This window comes from Xiphophorus maculatus, chromosome 20 (genome assembly GCF_002775205.1).
Source record: "Xiphophorus maculatus strain JP 163 A chromosome 20, X_maculatus-5.0-male, whole genome shotgun sequence".
In the NCBI taxonomy this organism is placed as follows: domain Eukaryota; kingdom Metazoa; phylum Chordata; class Actinopteri; order Cyprinodontiformes; family Poeciliidae; genus Xiphophorus; species Xiphophorus maculatus.
In genome coordinates, this window is record NC_036462.1 from 30,795,281 (window position 1) to 30,815,122 (window position 19,842).

At 47.8% G+C, this 19,842-nt stretch overlaps 1 protein-coding gene across 4 annotated transcripts in view; it reads right to left on the minus strand.

Annotated features, from left to right (window-relative positions):
- Positions 1-635: 635 nt before the first annotated feature.
- The window catches only part of setd5 (SET domain containing 5), a 39,551-nt gene continuing 20,344 nt past the window's right edge, over positions 636-19,842 (minus strand). Inside the window, exons 2-25 of one of the 4 annotated variants that reach the window (XM_023324666.1) lie at positions 17,141-17,408; positions 14,968-15,070; positions 14,303-14,532; positions 14,162-14,220; positions 13,573-13,760; positions 13,001-13,039; positions 12,622-12,906; positions 12,361-12,509; positions 12,163-12,280; positions 11,971-12,080; positions 11,642-11,891; positions 11,473-11,544; positions 10,612-10,758; positions 10,137-10,517; positions 9,768-10,028; positions 9,300-9,417; positions 8,973-9,202; positions 8,415-8,471; positions 7,817-8,260; positions 7,425-7,517; positions 3,509-3,765; positions 3,319-3,428; positions 3,150-3,238; positions 636-2,776 (exon numbers count right to left, since the gene is read on the minus strand). In XM_023324666.1, the coding sequence (XP_023180434.1) occupies positions 2,300-2,776; positions 3,150-3,238; positions 3,319-3,428; positions 3,509-3,765; positions 7,425-7,517; positions 7,817-8,260; positions 8,415-8,471; positions 8,973-9,202; positions 9,300-9,417; positions 9,768-10,028; positions 10,137-10,517; positions 10,612-10,758; positions 11,473-11,544; positions 11,642-11,891; positions 11,971-12,080; positions 12,163-12,280; positions 12,361-12,509; positions 12,622-12,906; positions 13,001-13,039; positions 13,573-13,760; positions 14,162-14,220; positions 14,303-14,532; positions 14,968-15,070; positions 17,141-17,211 (4,338 nt within the window). In that variant the 5' untranslated portion in view covers positions 17,212-17,408 and the 3' untranslated portion in view covers positions 636-2,299. Of the gene's footprint in view, positions 2,777-3,149; positions 3,239-3,318; positions 3,429-3,508; positions 3,766-5,026; positions 7,343-7,424; positions 7,518-7,816; positions 8,261-8,414; positions 8,472-8,972; positions 9,203-9,299; positions 9,418-9,767; positions 10,029-10,136; positions 10,518-10,611; positions 10,759-11,472; positions 11,545-11,641; positions 11,892-11,970; positions 12,081-12,162; positions 12,281-12,360; positions 12,510-12,621; positions 12,907-13,000; positions 13,040-13,572; positions 13,761-14,161; positions 14,221-14,302; positions 14,563-14,967; positions 15,071-17,140; positions 17,409-19,842 lie in introns of those variants that run through there. The other 3 variants (XM_014470489.2, XM_023324667.1, XM_023324668.1) reach the window with 3 other exon arrangements.

Sequence of the window (19,842 nt, forward strand, 5' to 3'; positions counted from 1 at the left end):
CACACACTGAGATTTCCTTAATTTTGGGAGATCTGTGATTGGCCGATACTTACACATGAAGCCGACCTCATAAACCTCAGCAAAGGTCTAAAAATCAACCACCGTCCTCTTTGCTGTCCCGTTAGAGGGGTTTGACTGACAGACCGGCCCACCAGGTCATATCTGCACGATTGCAGTCGACGATAGTCACCCAACTGTTACCAACTCATCAACTTTCTTGCTATATTTAGCCACATTTAAGACAAAAAAAAATTGGTATTGGCAGAAAAGACTTTTTAAACATTGGTAATTGGCAAGAAAACTAATTGGTGCAGCCCTGCTGACGTCGGAATCTGAGTGAAAACCTAACAGAAAAGTAAAAATCCTTCCAGCTAGCTTAATTTCCCATGTAAATACTCACTATGCATCCACTGCCGGTAAAACAAGTAATTAAATTATTCTATCAGAACCTCTTTAAAACAATGGGAAGCCGTCCCTTTGACACCAGATATGTTCTTCGATCTACTTTTAATTGTGTTTTATGGTTAAGTTTGGGGTTTTTTTAAGTTAGGAAGGAAAAGAAATCGATAGCTAACAAAGCTGTGGAATATGAGAGAACCCCCTAAACATGACAATGACAAGGCTGGTTTCCAAAATACTTTGCTGTTATGATGATTTTATTATCAAAATGCATTACATCTGTTGCTTCTTAAATCTCTTAGAGAACAATTGAAATAGTTTCTACTATGATCTGTGGAAAAAAAAAAGAAAGAAGAAAAACAACAGAAAACTTCTTAGAAAAACAACAGGAGAAAGAAAGTGGCGTCTGAAGGAACCCAGGAGGTCAGATCTCCAAAGCATCTGACCCAAGCTGCTCGGTCAGACTCTACTGACACCACGCCGGGAATTCAGTGTACTAGATCCTCTCTCCATACAGCTCTATCACATTCTCTCTATACAGGTACACAGAATCACACACAGAGTCCTGCTGCTGGGTGCTTTCAGGGTGGATGTGTTTTTAAGGTGCTGCTTCGTGTTAGCTAGCAACGTTCATGTTGCTGTTCTGTCACACATTCATGGAATCTGGTGGGGGGGAGGGGAGGGGGGTTGTGGTGGCCGGTGGGTGGGGCGGTGGGTGGAGAGGGGCGTGGGGGGGTTCCTCCTTTTCTCAATCATTCAAGTCTTTCCCACAAAATACAGTTCCCCCACCCCACAACCCACGACCACTTCAGGCCCTGAACTCCAGTCACATAAAGGGAGTGGGGGGTTTTGGGGGGGGGCATTCACAGGTCTCCTCCACCTCAGTCTGAGCGCTGCAGAAAACCGTCTCTTTTTACACGTCAGTTGTTTAAGAATAGAGAAAAAAAATGGAACAAATAAAGCAGCAGCAGACAGAGAGAGAGAGAACCCCACAGGAAGTGCAGCTGCAGCGGTCACCACCAGGTAGCTGCTGCCGCCGCCGCCGCCGCCGCCACAGCAGCTGCCACCATCAGCAGCAGCAGCTCCATCTCCTCTGGCAGTGAACTCGCTCTGCTCTCTGTCACATGGAATGCAAAGACTGGTCGGACAAATCCAGGCGTGTCTGCAACCTTGATCCCTTTGCTCCTGAACGGGATGACTCCAGACGGATGGAGAGCTGATCCGGTGGTGGTGGGCCCAACCGGATCAGACGTTGGTGAGAGGTTGGTAGCACCATGAATGAGGGGAAAGGAGGGAGGGGGAGGATGGAGATGGAGGTCTGCAGCTGGATGGAGGAGCGGAGCTCCCAGCACAACACCGATAAAGAACGCTTCTGGAATGATCCTGGAGAACGCCCCGCCCCCATCTGCCTGTCATCCTCTGAGTAAACCGAGAAGAAAACGGAACATCTGTCGGTTTTCGCCAAATACGCACGTCAGCATCTGATCAACCTGGTTACCATGATAACAGGAAGGCTAACTTAGAATTCTGTGCAGATATCGATGTGGAATATTTTTCCTTTTTTTGAAAAAGAAGAACAGCAGTAGGAAAGTTCTGGGATAATCAGGAGTTTTCAATCCGGTTTCCCGTGTTTTCCAGGCTGCTTGCTTCCCGTCTCTCTCCGTCCTGACGTCCAGGAGTCAGAGGTTTATCTATGAGCACACTGCTGTCAAGTTCTTTTCCTGAAAATAAAGAAAAGAAAAAAAAACAGAACACAGGAAAAGGAGGAATCTGTCCAGAGTCCTGGCTGGCTCCTCTCAGGTCTGTACATGTGGCCCCTCCAGCTCCCTGAACCCCCGGGGGGCCTTTAGCTTCACACACGCACACACACGCCCACACACACACACAGCTGAAGAAGGTCCTAGAAGCTTCCTGACTGCGTCCTTACTCCAGGCCCCTGGTGGGGGGGGTGCTGGAACTGCTGGGGGTAGTGTGGGGAGGGTCCTGCTAACCTGGAGCTGGCCGACTGCCCCGCCTGACCCGGGCTGTTCACCTTCAGGCTAACAGCCGCCTGTTGTTGACCCCCTCTGGAGGCCTGAGGGCCCACGTCTACCTTAGTCTCTCCCTGGGTCCGTGGGCCTGGAGCGGCCCCCTCCAACAGGCTGCTGCTGCTGAGGAAGCCTGTCTTTAGGTGGCTGCTGCTGTAGCTGGGGGGTCCGTCGCTGCCGGGCTGTGTGGGGGGGGGACTGCAGTAGGAGCTCTGGGGATCCTGGGACGGCCCCGGGTGGGAGGAGGAGATGCGAGGGTAGAAGCTCTGGGTGGAGGAGCTCTGGAACGGAGAGCTGGCTGTGGGATGAGTGAAGGACGGGCCGTCTGTCTCTGGGAGGACTTCTGCTGACTGGATAGAGGACAGAAGACAAAGGACAGAGGGCTGCATGTCATCAGTGAAAAAAGCAAAAAGCTGCTCAGCAACCAGGAAAGATGGCAGCAGATATTCCCACTGGTTGCTGAGAGGGTTTCCCAGCTGCTGTTTCTTCATAATACACACAATATTCACGTTGTTTTATTGGCATTTGAAAGAGAAGAAAATTAATATCTTGTTAGAATGAAAATCATTTTAAATTTCAATCTTCCAGGATCGTGAATACTTCGGGATTTGGAACCTTGACTTTCCGCTTATCTTAGGACATCTATTTGCTCAAAATGAACGGAGGTGAAATAAGGAATTTAAACCAACAAATCATTTTGGTGAGTGCTGCTGCTGGTCCTACCTGCTGTGCGTAGAGGGGGGGGCTGTATCTGTGGGGGCTCTTGGTGGAAGCAGCCAGGGCTCCTCCTCTCCGCTCGTATCGCTCCGCATCTGGAGACAGAGACAGGAGCGTCACAGCCCGGTCCGGTTCGTTTCTTCCACTGACCTGAACCCCGAAACTGCTGCCGTACCTGGCTCTGCGTCTGCTGATCCGTCACTCCGTCTGTAGACTCGATCCATCTTGATGCCTCTCAGCACGCGCTGGCCCTCCCTCAGGCGCTCCACTGTGGTGGGGACCATCCTGTGGAGGAGCAGGAAGCTGTCAGAGGGGTGCTTTCTCAGCACTGACCAGAGAGAAACAGGAAGCGTAGCTGCTCTCACCATTGGTTGCGGCACTCCTGCCGCCTGGGCTTGAGCGGCACCCTGTGGTGGTCCGGCGGGCTGACCTCCTCCAGGTGTGGGACCAGAGCTGTGGAGTGTGGGGAGGAAGGGGGCTGCATCTGCTGGTAGGAGCGGGCCGGGTGGGTTTCCTTGCTGCAGTAAGGGTCCGGCTGACTGGGGGCGGCGATTCTGGCTGCTGGTTCACATGCTCTGCTGCTGCTTCCTTGCTTTCTCTTCCGGTACTCCAGCAGAGACACCTGAGCGGCAGAGGGAAGTAGGGCACTCTCATCAACACATGCTGCTGCTGCTACATCATTGTCATGTCGTGTTTGATGCCAGGCCGCCAAAATCCATCCCATGATTCACCCAGACTGCGATGTTGAGTGATGACAGGTCACATGCAGCACGGCTCAGGGTTCCAGTCTGCGAGAAAGGTTTTCAAACCCCGTTTCATGACCGTCGGGATCCACTGTGCACCCCTGTTCTCGCCCGGTTTCTGAAAGACTGGACATCACCACCCCTCGGCTCAGAACGCAAGCAACACGAGACGCACCACGGCATGATGCAACCACGCTCAAAAAAATCCACAAAAAAAACACACATGTCAACGTTCACAAGGGGGTTCAGGCACGCACACACCTTTACGACGAGAAGACTCATCCCAACTGGATGTCATCAGCAAACACGACAAACAAACGAGAGGATCAGGAGCGAGTGGGATGGTCGGACACTGACATGGATGGCTCTTGTCTGAAGTTGAATCTTATGCCTTGAGAAAGAACCAGCGAAGGCTGTGCAGGAGCAGTGGAAGTCAAGAGGCACCACAGAGCACCAACAGCAGCCAGTATGCTCTCATCAGTTGCAAAAGTGTTTAGTAAGCCTCAACTCACACAGCAGCAGTGGCGGGACTTTGTTTTTATTTGTTTGAATCACAGTCTTGCTATAAGGGATGCAAAAGTGGACACAGCTCCCACTCTGCTTCCAGATTGTCACATTACCAGACCACCAAGGCCCCAACATACTTCATCCGTCTCAGCGCATTTCTGCATAAAGAACAGCAATGAACTCCTGACCAATCAGATAACACTTTGAACAGAAAAAGTTCAACCAGGCCCTGGAGTTCAGCAGGTGGATGCCTCTCTGCAAACAAAACAATTTTCATCACACGTCCACATCAATGAGAACCGATTTCGGCAGTCCGGATGAAATATGTCGGGACACCTTTAGGATTTGGCATGCAGGCACGGAGGCTGACTGGTTGCTAGGAAACACTCTACTGTGGAGCCTGCTGTATAGCGAGCTCCATGGTCCACTCTATGGCCCACTATATAACCAACTGTAGGGCCCACTGTAGGGACCATTGTGTTGTATTGGGAAACACTTGAGGACCAGTGTTTCCCAACCCTGGTCCTCAAGGCACACTGTCCTACATGTTTTAAAAGTTTCCCTGCTTTAATGTGTCTGATTCATCTGATTGCAGTTCAACAAACACCTGTTAACCAGTTATCAATTGAAATCAGCTGGACTGAAGCAAGGAAATACCTAAAACATGCAGGGCAGTGTGCCTTGAGGACCAGGGTTGGGAAACACTGGTATAGACCACTGTAGGGCCCACTGTAGAGTCCATTGTATAGACCACTGTAGGGTCCATTGCATAGACCATTGTAGGGTCAATAGTAGGGTCAATGGTAGAGCCTCCTGTAGAACTTACTGTACTCTGTACTCTTGGCCACTGTAGAGCGCACTGTAAGATCATCTATAGAGTCCACTCTACGGCCAACTCTAGGGCAAACTGAAGAGCCCACTGTAGGGCCAGCATTACGGGCAATTCTAGGGTCCTCTGTAATGTGGCCCAAACTGTTTCTTATCAAACCAGCCATTGTTGGTCCTGTTGTCTAATGTGTGTGTTTAGACCGACTGTTGGAGGCTCCTGGAAACAGCCTGGATACTCCTGCTGACTGCTGAGTTCCTCTGGTGTGGTTCCTACTGGATGTTACATTTACAGTACAAACCTTTACTTTTGTGTGCTCAGATATTGTTGGCAGTGATTCTAGAGCAGGCCAGGGACACTAGTGGCCTAATGCCACCATGTGATGCATTTATTGCTCTGGGTTTCTATCTTTGCTTTACTATCGTTTTTTGGTTATGAACAGTTTTCGGTGTTAAATGACTTTACACAGTTTATACAGACAAGCGGCTAACTAACACCAGTGCGGTTCAAGAGTAAACAACAATTTTTACATTTTTCATGTTTTCGTCCTAAATGAGGCCACAGAAAAAGATGGATTGTTGCTGAAAAAAATGAGAAACCCTCTTCCTGTCTGCCTGTTAAATGGATTTCGCTCTGGATTCTTAACACAAATATGCTTCCCACGGCATGATGCTAGCATCGCCATGTCTCACGTTGGGAAGTTTTTGGGGTGGATAGTGTAGATCTAGTTCTAAGTTACGCAACCTTTTGTTTACATTTTGGCCTTCTGTGCATTGTTCTGCGTGTTGGCTGTGAGGCCTGTGGATCTCTGCAGCTCATCCAGAGATATGAGCCTCTTGGCTGCTGCTCTGATTAATGTTCTCCTGTCAGTCCAGGTGGATGTCCATATCTGCAGGTGGTCTGTTCTCTCTCCATGTCCAGATGATGGATGATCAGAGCTCTAGGATGTTGATATAGAACCTATCGAAACTGCCTATTTTGACCTAAAAGCCTTGGGTGGTTACCTAGTTCACAGCATCGTGCGGGAGTGACGAGCGACTGCCGCCTCGGTCCATAGGAAATAAATGGAGAGGAGGCTTTCGAAATGAATGTGTAAAACAGAATGACCTCATTTAAACCTTCCTGAATATAAAAACGTGGAAAACTGCCAATCTGCTCGGTTTGAGACAATAAAAATGTTGGTTTTTTTGACAACATGCATACAGTGGCAGTTTCTGATGTGGGACTCATGGGCAGTGGCCCAGGGCGATATCAGAAAGGGGTGAGGCATCTAAAAACTAGCAAAGAAAAGACAACTTATCTGTCAGTTGTCCCCTGAACAAGGTCTACTGCAAAAAAAAAAGAAAAGCTTGAATTTTAATTGGTTGGAGTGTGACAGGAGGGGCTTCACAATTGCCTGCATATTTATATTTCAAGCTTGCAAAATTACGCACAGTGATTAATCCGATTAAATTTTTTAATATCAATTGACATCACAAATATAAATGCAACACAATTTTGTTGAATTCAAGTATCTTTTCCATCCCACTTAACACTGGCTGTGGTCTGTCTCATAAAATCCCAATAAAACACACATTGAAGTTTCTGGTTTTAAGCTGATAAAATATGAGGTTGATATTGATTTTAAACTTGGAAGGTTACAGCTGGTGATACAAAATGACTTGCTGCAGAAAGAATTTTGGAAGAAAATGATCTACTGAGGTAAAACGTAACCTCCCGAATATTTAGCCATCTATGACTGAACGACGTCATTGGCTCAACATTGTTCCTGGTTGGCTTGAATTCAACCAGAGATGATTTGAACCGAGTGGTAGCGTCACTGGCAGGGCTCATGCCGCGTGCCCACTCTGTCACAGCGATGCCATTTGATACAGTAGCTACAGCTGAGAAAGAGCCATAGTTATTAGGGAGCAAGCACACACTGGCTTCACTCTGACACCATTATGACAATCCATGAACCATTGGCCTGGTGGCAATGGATGAACCTCTCCACATGTAGATGGGTTGGACAGAGATGGATTGAGAACTCTGAAGTTGTTGGGGAGCTGGAGGCTCATAGCTGAATGTTTGGAGGAAGGGCAGGGCGAAGCGGTCAGAGCATGGGGGGGTGGAGAGGAAGAGTGCTGTATGCAGATGCAAAAAAAAAAAAAAAAACAATATTTACATGCACACTTCTAAAGATGTAGTTGTAGGGAGCATATTCACCATATTATGTACTGGCTTGTTTTCACTTCTTACAGCTATAGGCTGGTATTCTGCCTTTCCTGTCAGCAGACTAATGGTATGCTGGTTGGCCCTCTGCCTTGGAAGAAAAGCGGAAGAGAGACTTGGCAAAGAGTGTCAAGGAGCATCGGGGTGAGGGGTGGCTGAGAAAGGAGGAGGAGGAGGAGGGAGAGGGAGGAAGGGCAGATCTAAAGAGATTCAGATACACACATGTAACTAGAAAAGGTTCCGTCTAAACGGACAGAAGTTCCTTCAGCAAGAAAAAGCCACTTAAACTGGTGAGCCTGGTGGGAACAGCTCGTGACGTCTAAAACATTTAACGACAAATGCTCAAAACATCTGCGGCTCCCATCACTGAGGTGTGGAGGACTTGCCTTCTTTTTCTGCGGGGGATTGCTGGTGTGAGGCGAAGTGCTCCTGTCTGGGTAGGCCGCTCCGTAATGGCTCTCCCCAAAAGGAGACAACGAGCCGGAGCCCACGTCTCCGACCAGGCCCTGTCCACTGAGCGAACTGTGGAAGGAATCTGCGGGAGAGAAAGCGCCGTCCACCTGGGAATGGTGGCGCTCCGAGCTCAGCGGATTCCCCAGGTTTGCGTTGAGGGGGGAGCAGGTGTAAATGAGGTTGAACTCTGTCCTGAAGGCCTTCTCCCTGCTTTTGGAGTCCGAGGAAGAGCATGACGGCAGGTTCAGGGAATCTTGGCCTGAAGCGGCCCCGGGAAAGTCGTCAGAGGTCATGGCCCTGGGGCTCTCCAGGCTGGACGGGAGGGACAGGTCCAGAAATGGAGGTCGAGAAGCGTCAAAGTCGGCCTGAAGAGACGGCTGAGGAGGAGACAAAGAGAAGATGAGGAGGAGATGTAGAGTGGAAATAGAGAAGACAAATAAAAGACAAAGAGGATAAATGGAGGAGAAAGGTGATTAAAAGATGAAGAACTATATTAGCCGTTTTGTTTGGAGTAAAGAAATGTGAACATACTTCTGGAGAGATGGACTCAGGCCGGTGTACAGGCGATGCCTCAGAGGACGATATGTCCTACGGTCAAAGAGAAAGGCTACATTAAAACAGGATCCAACAAAACTCTTCAGCATTCCTGCTCATTCTGGATGAGATATTTATTTAATGTGATGAGAACAACACACTGATCTGCATCCTAAGGACACGCAGTGATGCATTGACAAATCCTACCTTCTACTCATTTACAGCTTCATCAACCTTCACTTTTGGCTGGTCAGTTGCAAAATCAACAACCCAATCTTTCTGAATGCACCCTAGCAAATAACTCTTCACATGGAAGCTGTTACTGAGGGAAGAAGATTCAAAGCTCTCTCACACACACTGTGTGACACCACCACTCCTCATATAAATATTAACCACTCTCGGGAGGAAGCCCTGTAAAAATATTACCGCAGATTTCTATGGCTCTAGTTTGGATGAAGTTACTGTAACCTGTGAAACAGAGAACCGTGAATGAATTGTTCGCTACAAGATGGCCGACGAGCCTCGGAAGATACTCCGGGTTGTTGGGACTCTTACTTCGAACTGAAGCGGTGTGTTGCAGCGGCTTGTGGGTTGCGAGGGCATCGGGGAGTAGACCAGGCCGTTGGGCAGCACAGAGCCACACGGCGGGTGGAGCAGCGAGTGGAGAGAGTCTTCAGGAAGTGGCGGCGTGATCGGTGAGAGCGGGCGAAGCAGGTGGTCCGAGGACGCTGGCGTGGTCTCGGCTGCGTACTTGTGATGCCGCTTTTTAAACGGTGCAGCGACATCTGATTTAAAGAAATAGGACGACATACACACATGGTTCATATTCGTAGCTCCACAAGAAGAAGTGGGTGTGCTAGTCAAGAAGCGGCTGTGACCTACCGCTGCAGAGCGGGTTGGGGGTGGAGCGGCTGCTGGTGCTCTGTTGGGAGGAGGTGGACTCTGTTCCGTCCTCCACACTGTTAGAACAGCTCTCATCCTCCACCTGTTTGATCCATCTCTGCAAGGCGACAACACCACCCACATGTCAACTTCTAGTTTTACAACTCTGAAGCAGAACAGAGACTGATGCAGATGGGATGCTGCTGTGATGTGATCAGCTACTGATTTAAACAATGGGGCGAGGAGAGGAAGGCCAGAGGCAGGTACATGAACACTTTCTAAATCCACTGTAATAAACTGGAAAAGTAAAAACTATTTTAGATTTTACACATTTCACATTTTTAAAGGTTCATCACCACACCCCGATTTCAGGCCTGATCTCTAGTTTCCAGCTGCAACAACTGAAGCTAAGCAGCCTATAGTTGAGCTCCCTGCACTGCTAGCCATGTGTTTATAGAGTAGTCTGACCTTTTTGTAGCAGCCATAGGTGCCATCCATCTGCAGCGGGCGGGGTCGGCGCCTCTCGGGGGTGAACGGAGAGCCGAATCGGACGTAGTGTCTGGGGGCTGTGCAGATGAGTGATGAGTGGGATAAGCCCGGCAGCATGTTGAGGGTGGTGGCCAACACTGTGGGGTCTGTGGTTATCCGCAGGGGCCGCTCAACAGGCACCTCCTGCTGGAGCTTTTCCCCTCCAGGGACTTTGTCGTTCAGCCACTCTGTGACGAGGTACTGATGAGAGACAAATGACTGCTTAGCTGATCAGGCAGAGAAGACCTCAAATGCTGTGACAGAGAGGTCAGAGTGGTTCTGATAAGTGTCATGCTAGCGTAGCCCCACCTTCTTTGTCTTGGGATAGCGCACACTGCCTTTGTGTATGCTGTTGGGACCCTGAGCGTCTCCATCCAGGGGATGAGCTCCCTGACCGCCGTCTCCATGGCCGTGTTCGGCCCCATGTTGACACTGAGACCCTTCATCGTGCAGAGCGGCCCCCTGGTCAGCCACCGCCTGCGCCGAGGACATCGATGCTGCTGCAGCGGCCGCTGCCGCTGCCGCCGCCGCCTGCTGGGCCAGGGCTTGGCGCTGGCGCCGAGCGCGCTGCGACGAGCTGGAACGGTAGCGAGAAATCCGGCTCTTGGGTCGGGGCTTGGCGGGTTTGGTGGGTTTAGGGGGGGCGGGCAGGGTTACTGCTGGTGGCTTGTCCTCACCAGGAGGGTTCTCCTGTAAGGGAAGGTGGAAAGACAACATGTTAAACCTGTCGCCACGACGATTGCACCTGACGGGATTCAGACACTGGCTGCTTCTTTGGTCTCACTGTGAAGTAGGTGGTCCGGCGTGTGCTGACTCCCACTCCAGAGCTGTGTGGGACAGAAGGCGTCTCTGGAGGGTTTCCCGTCCTGTCCTCAGTGTCCACCGCCTCGTCTTTAACTTCAGCTCCCGTCGCTCTTCGCCTGGTTGGAACCTTCATCCAGAGAGAAGCAGCCTTCAGAAACAAGCAATCCAGCTTCTGAAATGTTTTAAGACCTGACCTGGGACATGTGGGCTCATTTCAGACTAACAAATATAATTATAATGCCCTTTATATCTCAAATTGAAATCTCAAAGGCCAAGCTACTGGATTGTAGGCACAGCTGCCCTGGGGTAGTCTGACATCAGCCGCAGGCAAGGCGGGTGAAGCATCTTGCCAAGGACACAAATGATGAGGGTGGGTGGACCAAGAATCAAACCAGCGATCCACCGAATAACCGCCGTCGCCACAGTCGCTCCCCAGGAACCCTGTTGTGTCAGCAGACTAGATACAGGGTTTCCCCCAGCGCATTATAAACCTGGAGGGCCACCAGGCTCTACTTGCCTCTCCCACCAGGTTAAGCAATGCTTGTTTATTTTAAATAGGTGACAGTAAAGATGGATTAAGCTACAGTTTAATAGTTGACGCATTGAACTGGGCGCAAGGGGTCCAGGCAAATTGTGTCGTCCCTTCACCTGCCCTTCGGCTTCATGCCATTATTTCCAAATTATGATGCCTGCACCTCTAAATTTTGGTGATTTAAAAAAAAACTAAATTAACACATTTGGCCACTAGTGGGCTGCTCCCATCACCGGGTTTTAGAAGGTTTTCTGGGGGAAATATGCAGATGAAGCAGAAATGTCGGGAAAACAGATGAAAATCTCGTACTCTTTTACTACAGCCGATCCCATTTTCATCCATTTCTCCGTCTTCTGCTTTGACCTCAGTCAGCGTTCTCTCCTACGGCAACACATTAGCACACACATCAACACATTTACTCCCTAACACTTCAACTTCACCTGGTGATCCAGACAAACAGCTGGAGCTAAAAGCCCACCTCGGTGTCGCTGACTCCCTGCAGGTCCCTGCCCTCTGGCTGCTGGTCCGGAGTCAGCGTGCCGTTGCTGGCCAGGCAGCTCTCCAGCTCCTTTCTTTGGGCTTTCCTGCGCCGCGTCTCCGTGCCAACAGCGGGAGAGGGAAGAGCGAGAGCAGTCGGGTTCAGGAAGCTCTCCATCGGGCTCAGGTTGTGCTTCTGCACGGGGCAGTTCTGGTTGCCTTTATGGCAGGCGCAGTCCACCTTATAGTTGCTGCAGGGTGATCAAGAGAGCGGGTTACAAACTCCCAGCCGTGACCGTGACAACCGCCGGTGAGGTGAGCACAACTCACCAGCTGCTGAACTCGTAGTCAAAGCCAATGGTGACCTCGGCGTCCTTAGCGATCTGGCTGACGGCGTAGATGCACAGGTGGATCATCCCATCGGCGATCATGTGTCGGACCTTGGAGGGAGAGAAAACGCATTCTTGCTTTTGAATAAAAGTTTAATATGGGAAAAAAAAAAAAACATGGGAAAAGGCTGACCTCAGCGTTCGGGGTGCAGGACCTCCTGATGAAGCGCGCATCGTTTCCGAACGTCCTCGCGTCAACGCACATCTCCACGTCGTTGAATTTGGAGTAGAACAAGACGAAGGGGTAAGGCCTGGAGGACGACAAGGGTCAGCGAGAGCAGAACGCGCCGCGGTGGCGGAGAACAGCTGCGACCGGCTGGCGACGGCTCACTTTTTAAAGAAATGCCCGTTGACTTCAAACTGCTGTCGAAGCATGACCTTCCCCCGGTACTCGATGATGAGCGTGTCCGCCTCCAGGTTCCTAGCCGCGCGCAGGATCTTCCTGTGCTTCTGGACCCGAGTGACCCGCCCCAGCTGGAGCTGCAACACAAAACAGAGAAGAGCTGCAGCACGCCAGGCTCGCATTTTCGCCAATCTCTCGCGCGCCTTTGTCCCCCCCAGCAGGGGGCACAGGAGTGGGGTGTGAGCGGACCTGCATCTGGGAGCCCAGCACCGTGTTGTTGCAGGCCAGCTCCGTGCGGTTGATGGTGTCCAGGCCGTTTACGCACGCCTGCGTGTCGGAGGGCGGTGTGGAGGCGCCGCTCTCGGCCTTGGAGACGGAGGCGCAGGCGGAGCGGTGCAGCTCTAGCAGCGTCTGGATGTCGGCGCTGTACTGGTTGGAGAGGGCCTCCTCGTACTGGTCTGTCCACTGGCGGATGCGGCTCTCCCAGCCCTCGGCCGTGTTCTCGTCCAGCACGCTGGCCTCGGATGTGGAGTTCTGCGCGAGAGCAAACAGGCAGGGGGATGTGACCAGGAGCTTTCAGCTGCGCGGGAGGAATAAGCGAGATGTGTGGGACGGATGCAACGCTCACCTTCATCCTCATGGATTTCCTTGAACCCTGTCTGAAAGCCTGGAAACGAGAAGCCGAGGTGGCAACAGTTAGAAAACAACGGAAACAAACCAGGCTTCTAACGCTGCCATGATGAAACCGTCAGCTGATTAGATTTTATTTATGATTTCATGCGATGGATCAACAGAGTCATTGTTAATTGCAAAGTGGGAGGAAAAGAAGAAAAAAAAAATCCATAAAAGTCTGAAAAGTGTGGTGTGCCATTGTTTTCAATTCCCCATACCAGAGGTTCCTCAACTTTTCCATGCAATGCTACAAAACATATATGTATGTAGCCTTTATTTATTTTTTTATTGTCATGTTTTCATATTTTTTTGCTTTATGTGTATGATTTTGTATATGTAGTCAATATTATGTTGTACTATGTTATTGTGTTTAATACATTTTAGATAGGCCGTCTAAAAAACCTGTAAGTAGCTGTTGTCCAGTGACAGAATGCGGACAGAAGGATTCGCTGTGCGCTCGTCTCAATCTTGTTGCTGTTGTGGCTCTCACACACACACACACACACACCCCTACACGCCTACACACACCTTGACTTTCTTTGGCTTGGGTGTTCCGCGGCCTCGCTCCGTGCTCTTCTTCCTTTTCTTGGATTTGCTCCTCTTGACCCGGTTGACGGTCAGTTTGATGCTGGTAGGGGTGTGCTGGGTAGCCGTGTAGGAGACGGTGGAGGGAGAAACCTCTTCATCACCACTTTCTGTCGCACTGCTTTCTCCAGCTGAAAAAAAACCAAACAAAAAAAAACTGTTGATTTTTTTTCTGCACACCGTTGAAAATGTTTTGAATACTGGCAACAGTAAATCTTTATTTGAAGGGATGTGAATTAGACTGACATGACACCTGTCGTAGACATGAAGGAGTCTTCATGAATGTTTGATTGTTCTCATGATGTGTCATTCAGTAAATAATGACACTTTTAATGCACAGTTTACAATTTTAATAGACTTTTACTGCGATTTTGCTTTAAAAGTGTCATTACTTACCAATTCTTGACAACAATAACAAACATTCATTAACATCCCTACATGTTCATAATAGGTATTATGTCATGTTCCTGCCAGTCTTATGCACACCTCTTCACATAAAGGGCCGTTACCAGGGCGACCACTTGAAGTGTACCTGAAACATTCTCTTGCTTTCTGTGGGCGCCCTCTACTCCTTTCCTCCTGTCCAGCTCCCTGCAAAGACAGTGGGTCAGCACGGGACGAAAGCTGTTTGGGCCTCAGCCGACCGGTTCCGGCAGTCGGACCGGGCGCTAACCTGCAGGTGCATTTGAGGTGTGCGCCGTCTGGCGTGGGGCTGCAGCGGCACCAGCCGCTCACGGCCGCGTCCTCCTCGGAGGAGCTGTCGCTGTCGGCGGAGTGCTCGGCCCGGGGTTCGTGGTAATGGGAGCTGCGGACCATGCCGTTGAGGTCCATGCGGGGAATGATGGTTTGGGAAAGCGGAGAGGCGGGTGGGGTAGGGGGAGGGGGCGCGCCATAGTTGTGATCCTGACAACATACAACGGAAGACTGTTGCATCTTCAAACAACGGGGGTGTTCAGGCAACAAAAAAAAAAAAAGGGAAACGGAAAATGGAGACAAATGAAAATGAGGGCAAAATACCAGGTATGTGAAAACAGTAACAGCTGTTAATAACAGAAGCGGTCCGCAGGTACGGCAGGCTAACAGCAGGGAGGACTATTTCACTTCAAGTGGATGCATTAGCGGCCTACAGTTTCACTCTGACAACAGCATCTTAACAGACCAAGTAAATGGAAAAAAGATTAGGAGAAAATAGAAAGGCTGAGGCAGAATCCATTAGTTCTTATTTACAATCTCTAGTCATCACGATTGCAGCCTTCTCATTAAGAAAGAATAATAAAATAAACTACAAGACGTGCTACAATCAGAGCCGCAGATGAGGAAGAAGCTGTCTGAACTCACAGCATATGGGAGTCCCCGATACCCATGATTCTGTGCACTACCACAGCTGTGGTTGTTGTAGTTCTTCTCATTCACTGCAGGGCTTGCTTCAACTGACTCAGGGCTGAAAACACAAACAAACTTCATCAGGTAAAACAAGTCAACACACACACACACAAACACACACCCACAAAGTCTAACACACAGAATTTCATGGCTGGCTTTCCCACGGCTGATTAATGGTGGGACGTCGTCACTAGAGGGCACCAGAGCTCCTCTTCACTCTGACTCTGCAGCAAGTCTACATGTTGAAGGAAACCAGATGAAAGAGTGTTGCATGAAATCCCAGCAGGGGGGAGAAGTCACCGTGGTAACCAGAGATAAGGAGGGGGCTGAGCCCAGTCTGGAACCAGTCAGGAACCCGGTCATAATCGGTCTGGAACCAGACTAAAACCAGTCAGGAACCTAGTCAGAACCAGTCTGGAACCAATCTGGAACCTGGTCAGAACCAGTCAGGAGCCTGGCTAAAACCAGTCTGGAACCAGTCTGCTTAACAAACTTAAGTCAACTCACTCTATTCACTGTCCATTAAGAATTGGCAAAAATAAGTAAACATTTTCTTATAAGGATGTTGATTTATTCCAGAATCAAACATGGAGCTTCTTTCAGCATCTAAGCACCACAAATCTGGAACAAACTTTCAGAAAACTCCAAAGCAGCCTTTAAATCCAGGCTAAAAACCTATTGGTCTAGAGTTGCTTTTGAACCATAACATATGGAACACTGACCATCATATTGGATTTGTATTGACGGTCTTTATGATGGCCCTTTATGATGCTACCGGTTTCTCAATCGGTGCCTATATCTATGTTTTAATGGTGTTAAATGAATAAAAAACAAAACGCAAAAGTTATTTTCCTATTTTGTGTGCTATTTGCATCAATAAACGTCAGTCAGTCAGAATCTAATTAAATCCAGTTACGGTGTGCAGCTAAGTCGTAGAAATCTTTTCAGTATGTGGTTCCTGAAGAAGCTTGTTCAATTAGGAAGGTTTTTCAAGAGAAGAGTGGCGATGTGAATGCTGTGCCATGCATTCAAACTCATACGTTTACCTAGAGAAGTAGTTAATAAATAGGTTTCATCATGATTTTTATCATTACCACAATAGTACCGCAAAACATTGGAATGAAATATTTCAAATGAGGCTTCTATTCTATTATGCTGGTTTGTCACACTTTCAGAAAGTCAATTTAAGTATTTGTCAAAAACAACACAAGTAAACCAAAAACAATGCAGATTTTAAATGAAGATGTTTGTTACTAAGGGAGAAAAATAATCCATACCTACATAGGGCCTGTGTGAGGAAGTGATTGCCCCGGTTGTTCTAGAGACAAAAGGTTCGGATTTGGGCCTCAAACCTGAGGGCACCGAACACACGCCCTACCGGACTCTGCTAGCTTCCACCCTCTTCAGTGTGAACGCCACCACCGAGTAAAGGAGCCTCAACAAACATCAGTGAGGTCAGACTAAGAACACAGGTGTAGGCCTTATTCTAGGAGGACGCTCCTTTCTGACATGTTGAGAAATGTCTGTAGTTCTTTTTTGTCTTTATGAAAGACGACCAGCCATTTCTCCCTGTGATGCTGGATTTGTGCATTTATTTGGTTCTAGCTCCTCCGGTCGGCTTGCATCCACATACGCAATCGAACCGCACCAGAGTTCACTTCAACTGAACCGAGACCGACGTTTTTAGGCAGATTAGAGTTCACGTTTTTGGTTTTTATATTAGAGTCCGATTCCACATTTACACTTCCCCAAATGAATCGGACCGTCCAGACAAATAAACTATAGAGTTTGATTACAGCGGACTTAACAGGGCTGGTGAGAATGAACCGTAAAATGTCAAATGTTGTCATTTTTTACTTGTTTTTAAATTAGTAGTGAGAGTATTTTCTTCTAGCACACTCTACTCTAATGGGAATTAATTAATGACATTGTCGCCAGGAAGACTAGACATGTTTTTGGAACATTTCTTGTTCCAAGAGCCATTAGCAGCACCAAATACATATATGAGAGATAATGAAAGCGCTTTGACTGGATAGGAGTTATTATATAAATGTAGTCCATTTACCAGTGAAAAAAATTGAAAGAGTAACAGACATCAGCCAGTTCCGGTCAGCTGGCGTTGACTTACTCTGATCCAGCAGCCATATCCGAGTAAGACGTTTCAGGTGTGGTGACTCCCAGAGTGATTACTATGCTCATGACGTCCAGCACAGCGACGCGTGGAAATGGGGGGACGAGGGGGGAGGAGGGGGCGAAAAGGGGAAGAGGGGAGACAGGATGGGATGGGGGGGAAGGAGGATGAGAAGAGGATTCACAAGGTCCAACTTGTAGCAACGGACCACTCCAGAAGGGGGGCGCCGTCGAGCCGCAGCCCACGGCTCACGGTCATGGGGGACCTGAGGACGGAGGGCACAAACATTTGTTAAAGATTAGCAAATACAAAATGGCTTCTGGCTCCTGCTGTATGTGATTATGTCAACAATCAGCTGTGTTTAGCACAGCCAGCTATACATTTCAGACTCTTTTCCTGTGAATTAAATGCTTTTATAGTTCATGTCGGTTATGGTGTTGATCAAATCCCGATTTTTTATTAAGTCTTTTTTACCTTTCACAAAGACGTTCAGTGTGCTGCTGTGGCTACTTGTTTTTTATGTGAAACCGTCATCCCAGCCACGGTTACGACACTAAAAGGCATGTGAATGTATTAGATACTCTTCATAATAAGAGACTTGGTTGGATATACAACCGACTATGAACAGATAAAGGCCTAAACATAATTTATTTATTAAACCTGCTGCTGTTAGCCAGAATGCTAGCATCAGCATGTAAGCTAACACCAGCATGTTAAGCATTGACAAACATAGCGTCTTAGCAAATGTCAGCATGTTAGATTAATTATAAGAATAGTTTTACCATAGTAAACAGGTTAACAAAAGTTAAAATGCTATTGTTGGACAACAAGCAAAGTTTAAAATAAATGTCTTAAGCTACAAGTAACAAATAGACTGCTGTTTACGTAGCACCAGGGGTACCACCAGGAATCTTGGGCCCCCTGACAAAAAATTTAATTGGGCCCCTCCACGCAGCTGCTGTTACAATTTTTTGAGTCTGACCCATCAAAAGCGTCACAATTTTAAAGGCTAGCAACTACCTTGCTTTCTTTGGTTCAATACTGATACTAGCACAATATTTACTGCTCATGAATTTAACATCCAACAATCCACATACAGTATGCAAGTAGGTTGCTTAAATGTTTTCTATCACTTTTAGATTACTGAAATGTCTCTCCCCACGAGCAACAGTCACCGGCAACGTGCAAAATACACATGAAGCAATCCTGACTTCTCAAAAAATGCTATGTAGTTAAATTTTATTCAAGCTGCAGTATAGAACTTTAATAAAAAATGTTTTCTCCATATTTGTTAAAGCTGTCATCATGTCAGATAATCTGTGAAAACAATCAATCTCCTCCACCTCCTCCCTGAGCTGCTATTGCTAGCTAAAGTAATGCAACATTCCAGCCAAAACAACCAATCAGAACCAGAAAGAGGGTCTTAGTGCTGACAATCAACTTCATTCACTCACTGCTAAATGTGCTAATGGTGGAGAAACAACATATCATTACAGGAAACCATTTATCTGCCGTCACTGGTAGCTATGCTAACTAGACTGAGCCTTCACAACAGGCTATGCTAGCTGCAGCATAGCACAGAGCGAGGGGGAGGGAGGATGAGCAGCCACAAGAGATTGTGATTGACAGCGCTAAAACTCTCCTGTCTCTGATTGATTCTTTCTAGCACTGGGAGAAAGCAGAGGAAATAGATTTTTCACAGATTATCTCTCATGCCGTACTGTCACAACATGACGACAGTTTTAACAGTCCATTTCCGAACCAAACACTCCTGTAAATAAATGCCTTATGACCAACTGATACAAAAAAAGTGGTAATTCATATTATTACACGACGCACACTATCCTCTATTAAAATTTTAAGTGACAGACTAGCGACCTGTCCAAGGTGACCCCGCCTCTCGTCCGGAACGTTAGCTGGAGATAGACACCAGCACCTCCCGACCCCACTAAACACAAGGGTGCAAGACACTGGTGTCAAACTCCAGTCCTCAAGGGCCACTTTACTGCAGTTTTTAGATGTGCCCTAGGTACAAAACACTGGAATGAAATGGCTTAATTACCTCCTCCTTGTGTAGATCAGTTCTCCACAGCCTTGCTAATAACCTAATTATTCTATTCAAGTGGTACAGCAGAGGCACATCTAAAAGTTGCAGGACAGCGGCCCTTGAGGACTGGAGTTTGACATCCCTGAACTATGCTAATGGTGGCATGCTAGCATATGGGAAAATATGTACTTTTAAGTAAAATAAATTTGCAACTGATAGGCAGATCAAAATCTATGAGTGTTGGCATGAAAACTTAAAAAAAACACAAAAAAAACAGCAGAAAATAGAATCCATAGAATTAGAAACCCAAAAGCAAAAGAAGTGTTACAAGAAAAAGTTGAATAAAAACCAAGAAGCATTTGAGATATTCTACAAAACCTTATATTCTAAACCTCTGGAGGAACTACTGACCACATTGATGAATATATTCTGAACTCCACAGAAGTATCTTCAGAAAAATGACATTAGATATCACAGAAAAAGAAATAACAACACAAGTAGATTAACACCATGTAAATCTCCAGGGTCAGACGATTTACACAGCAGAATTTTATAAGGAATTTCAGGGAGAGTTTATTCCAATCCTCCTACCTACATCAAACTTTTAAAAAAAATGATCAAACACTAACGAGTTGGAAGGAGACAATCTCAG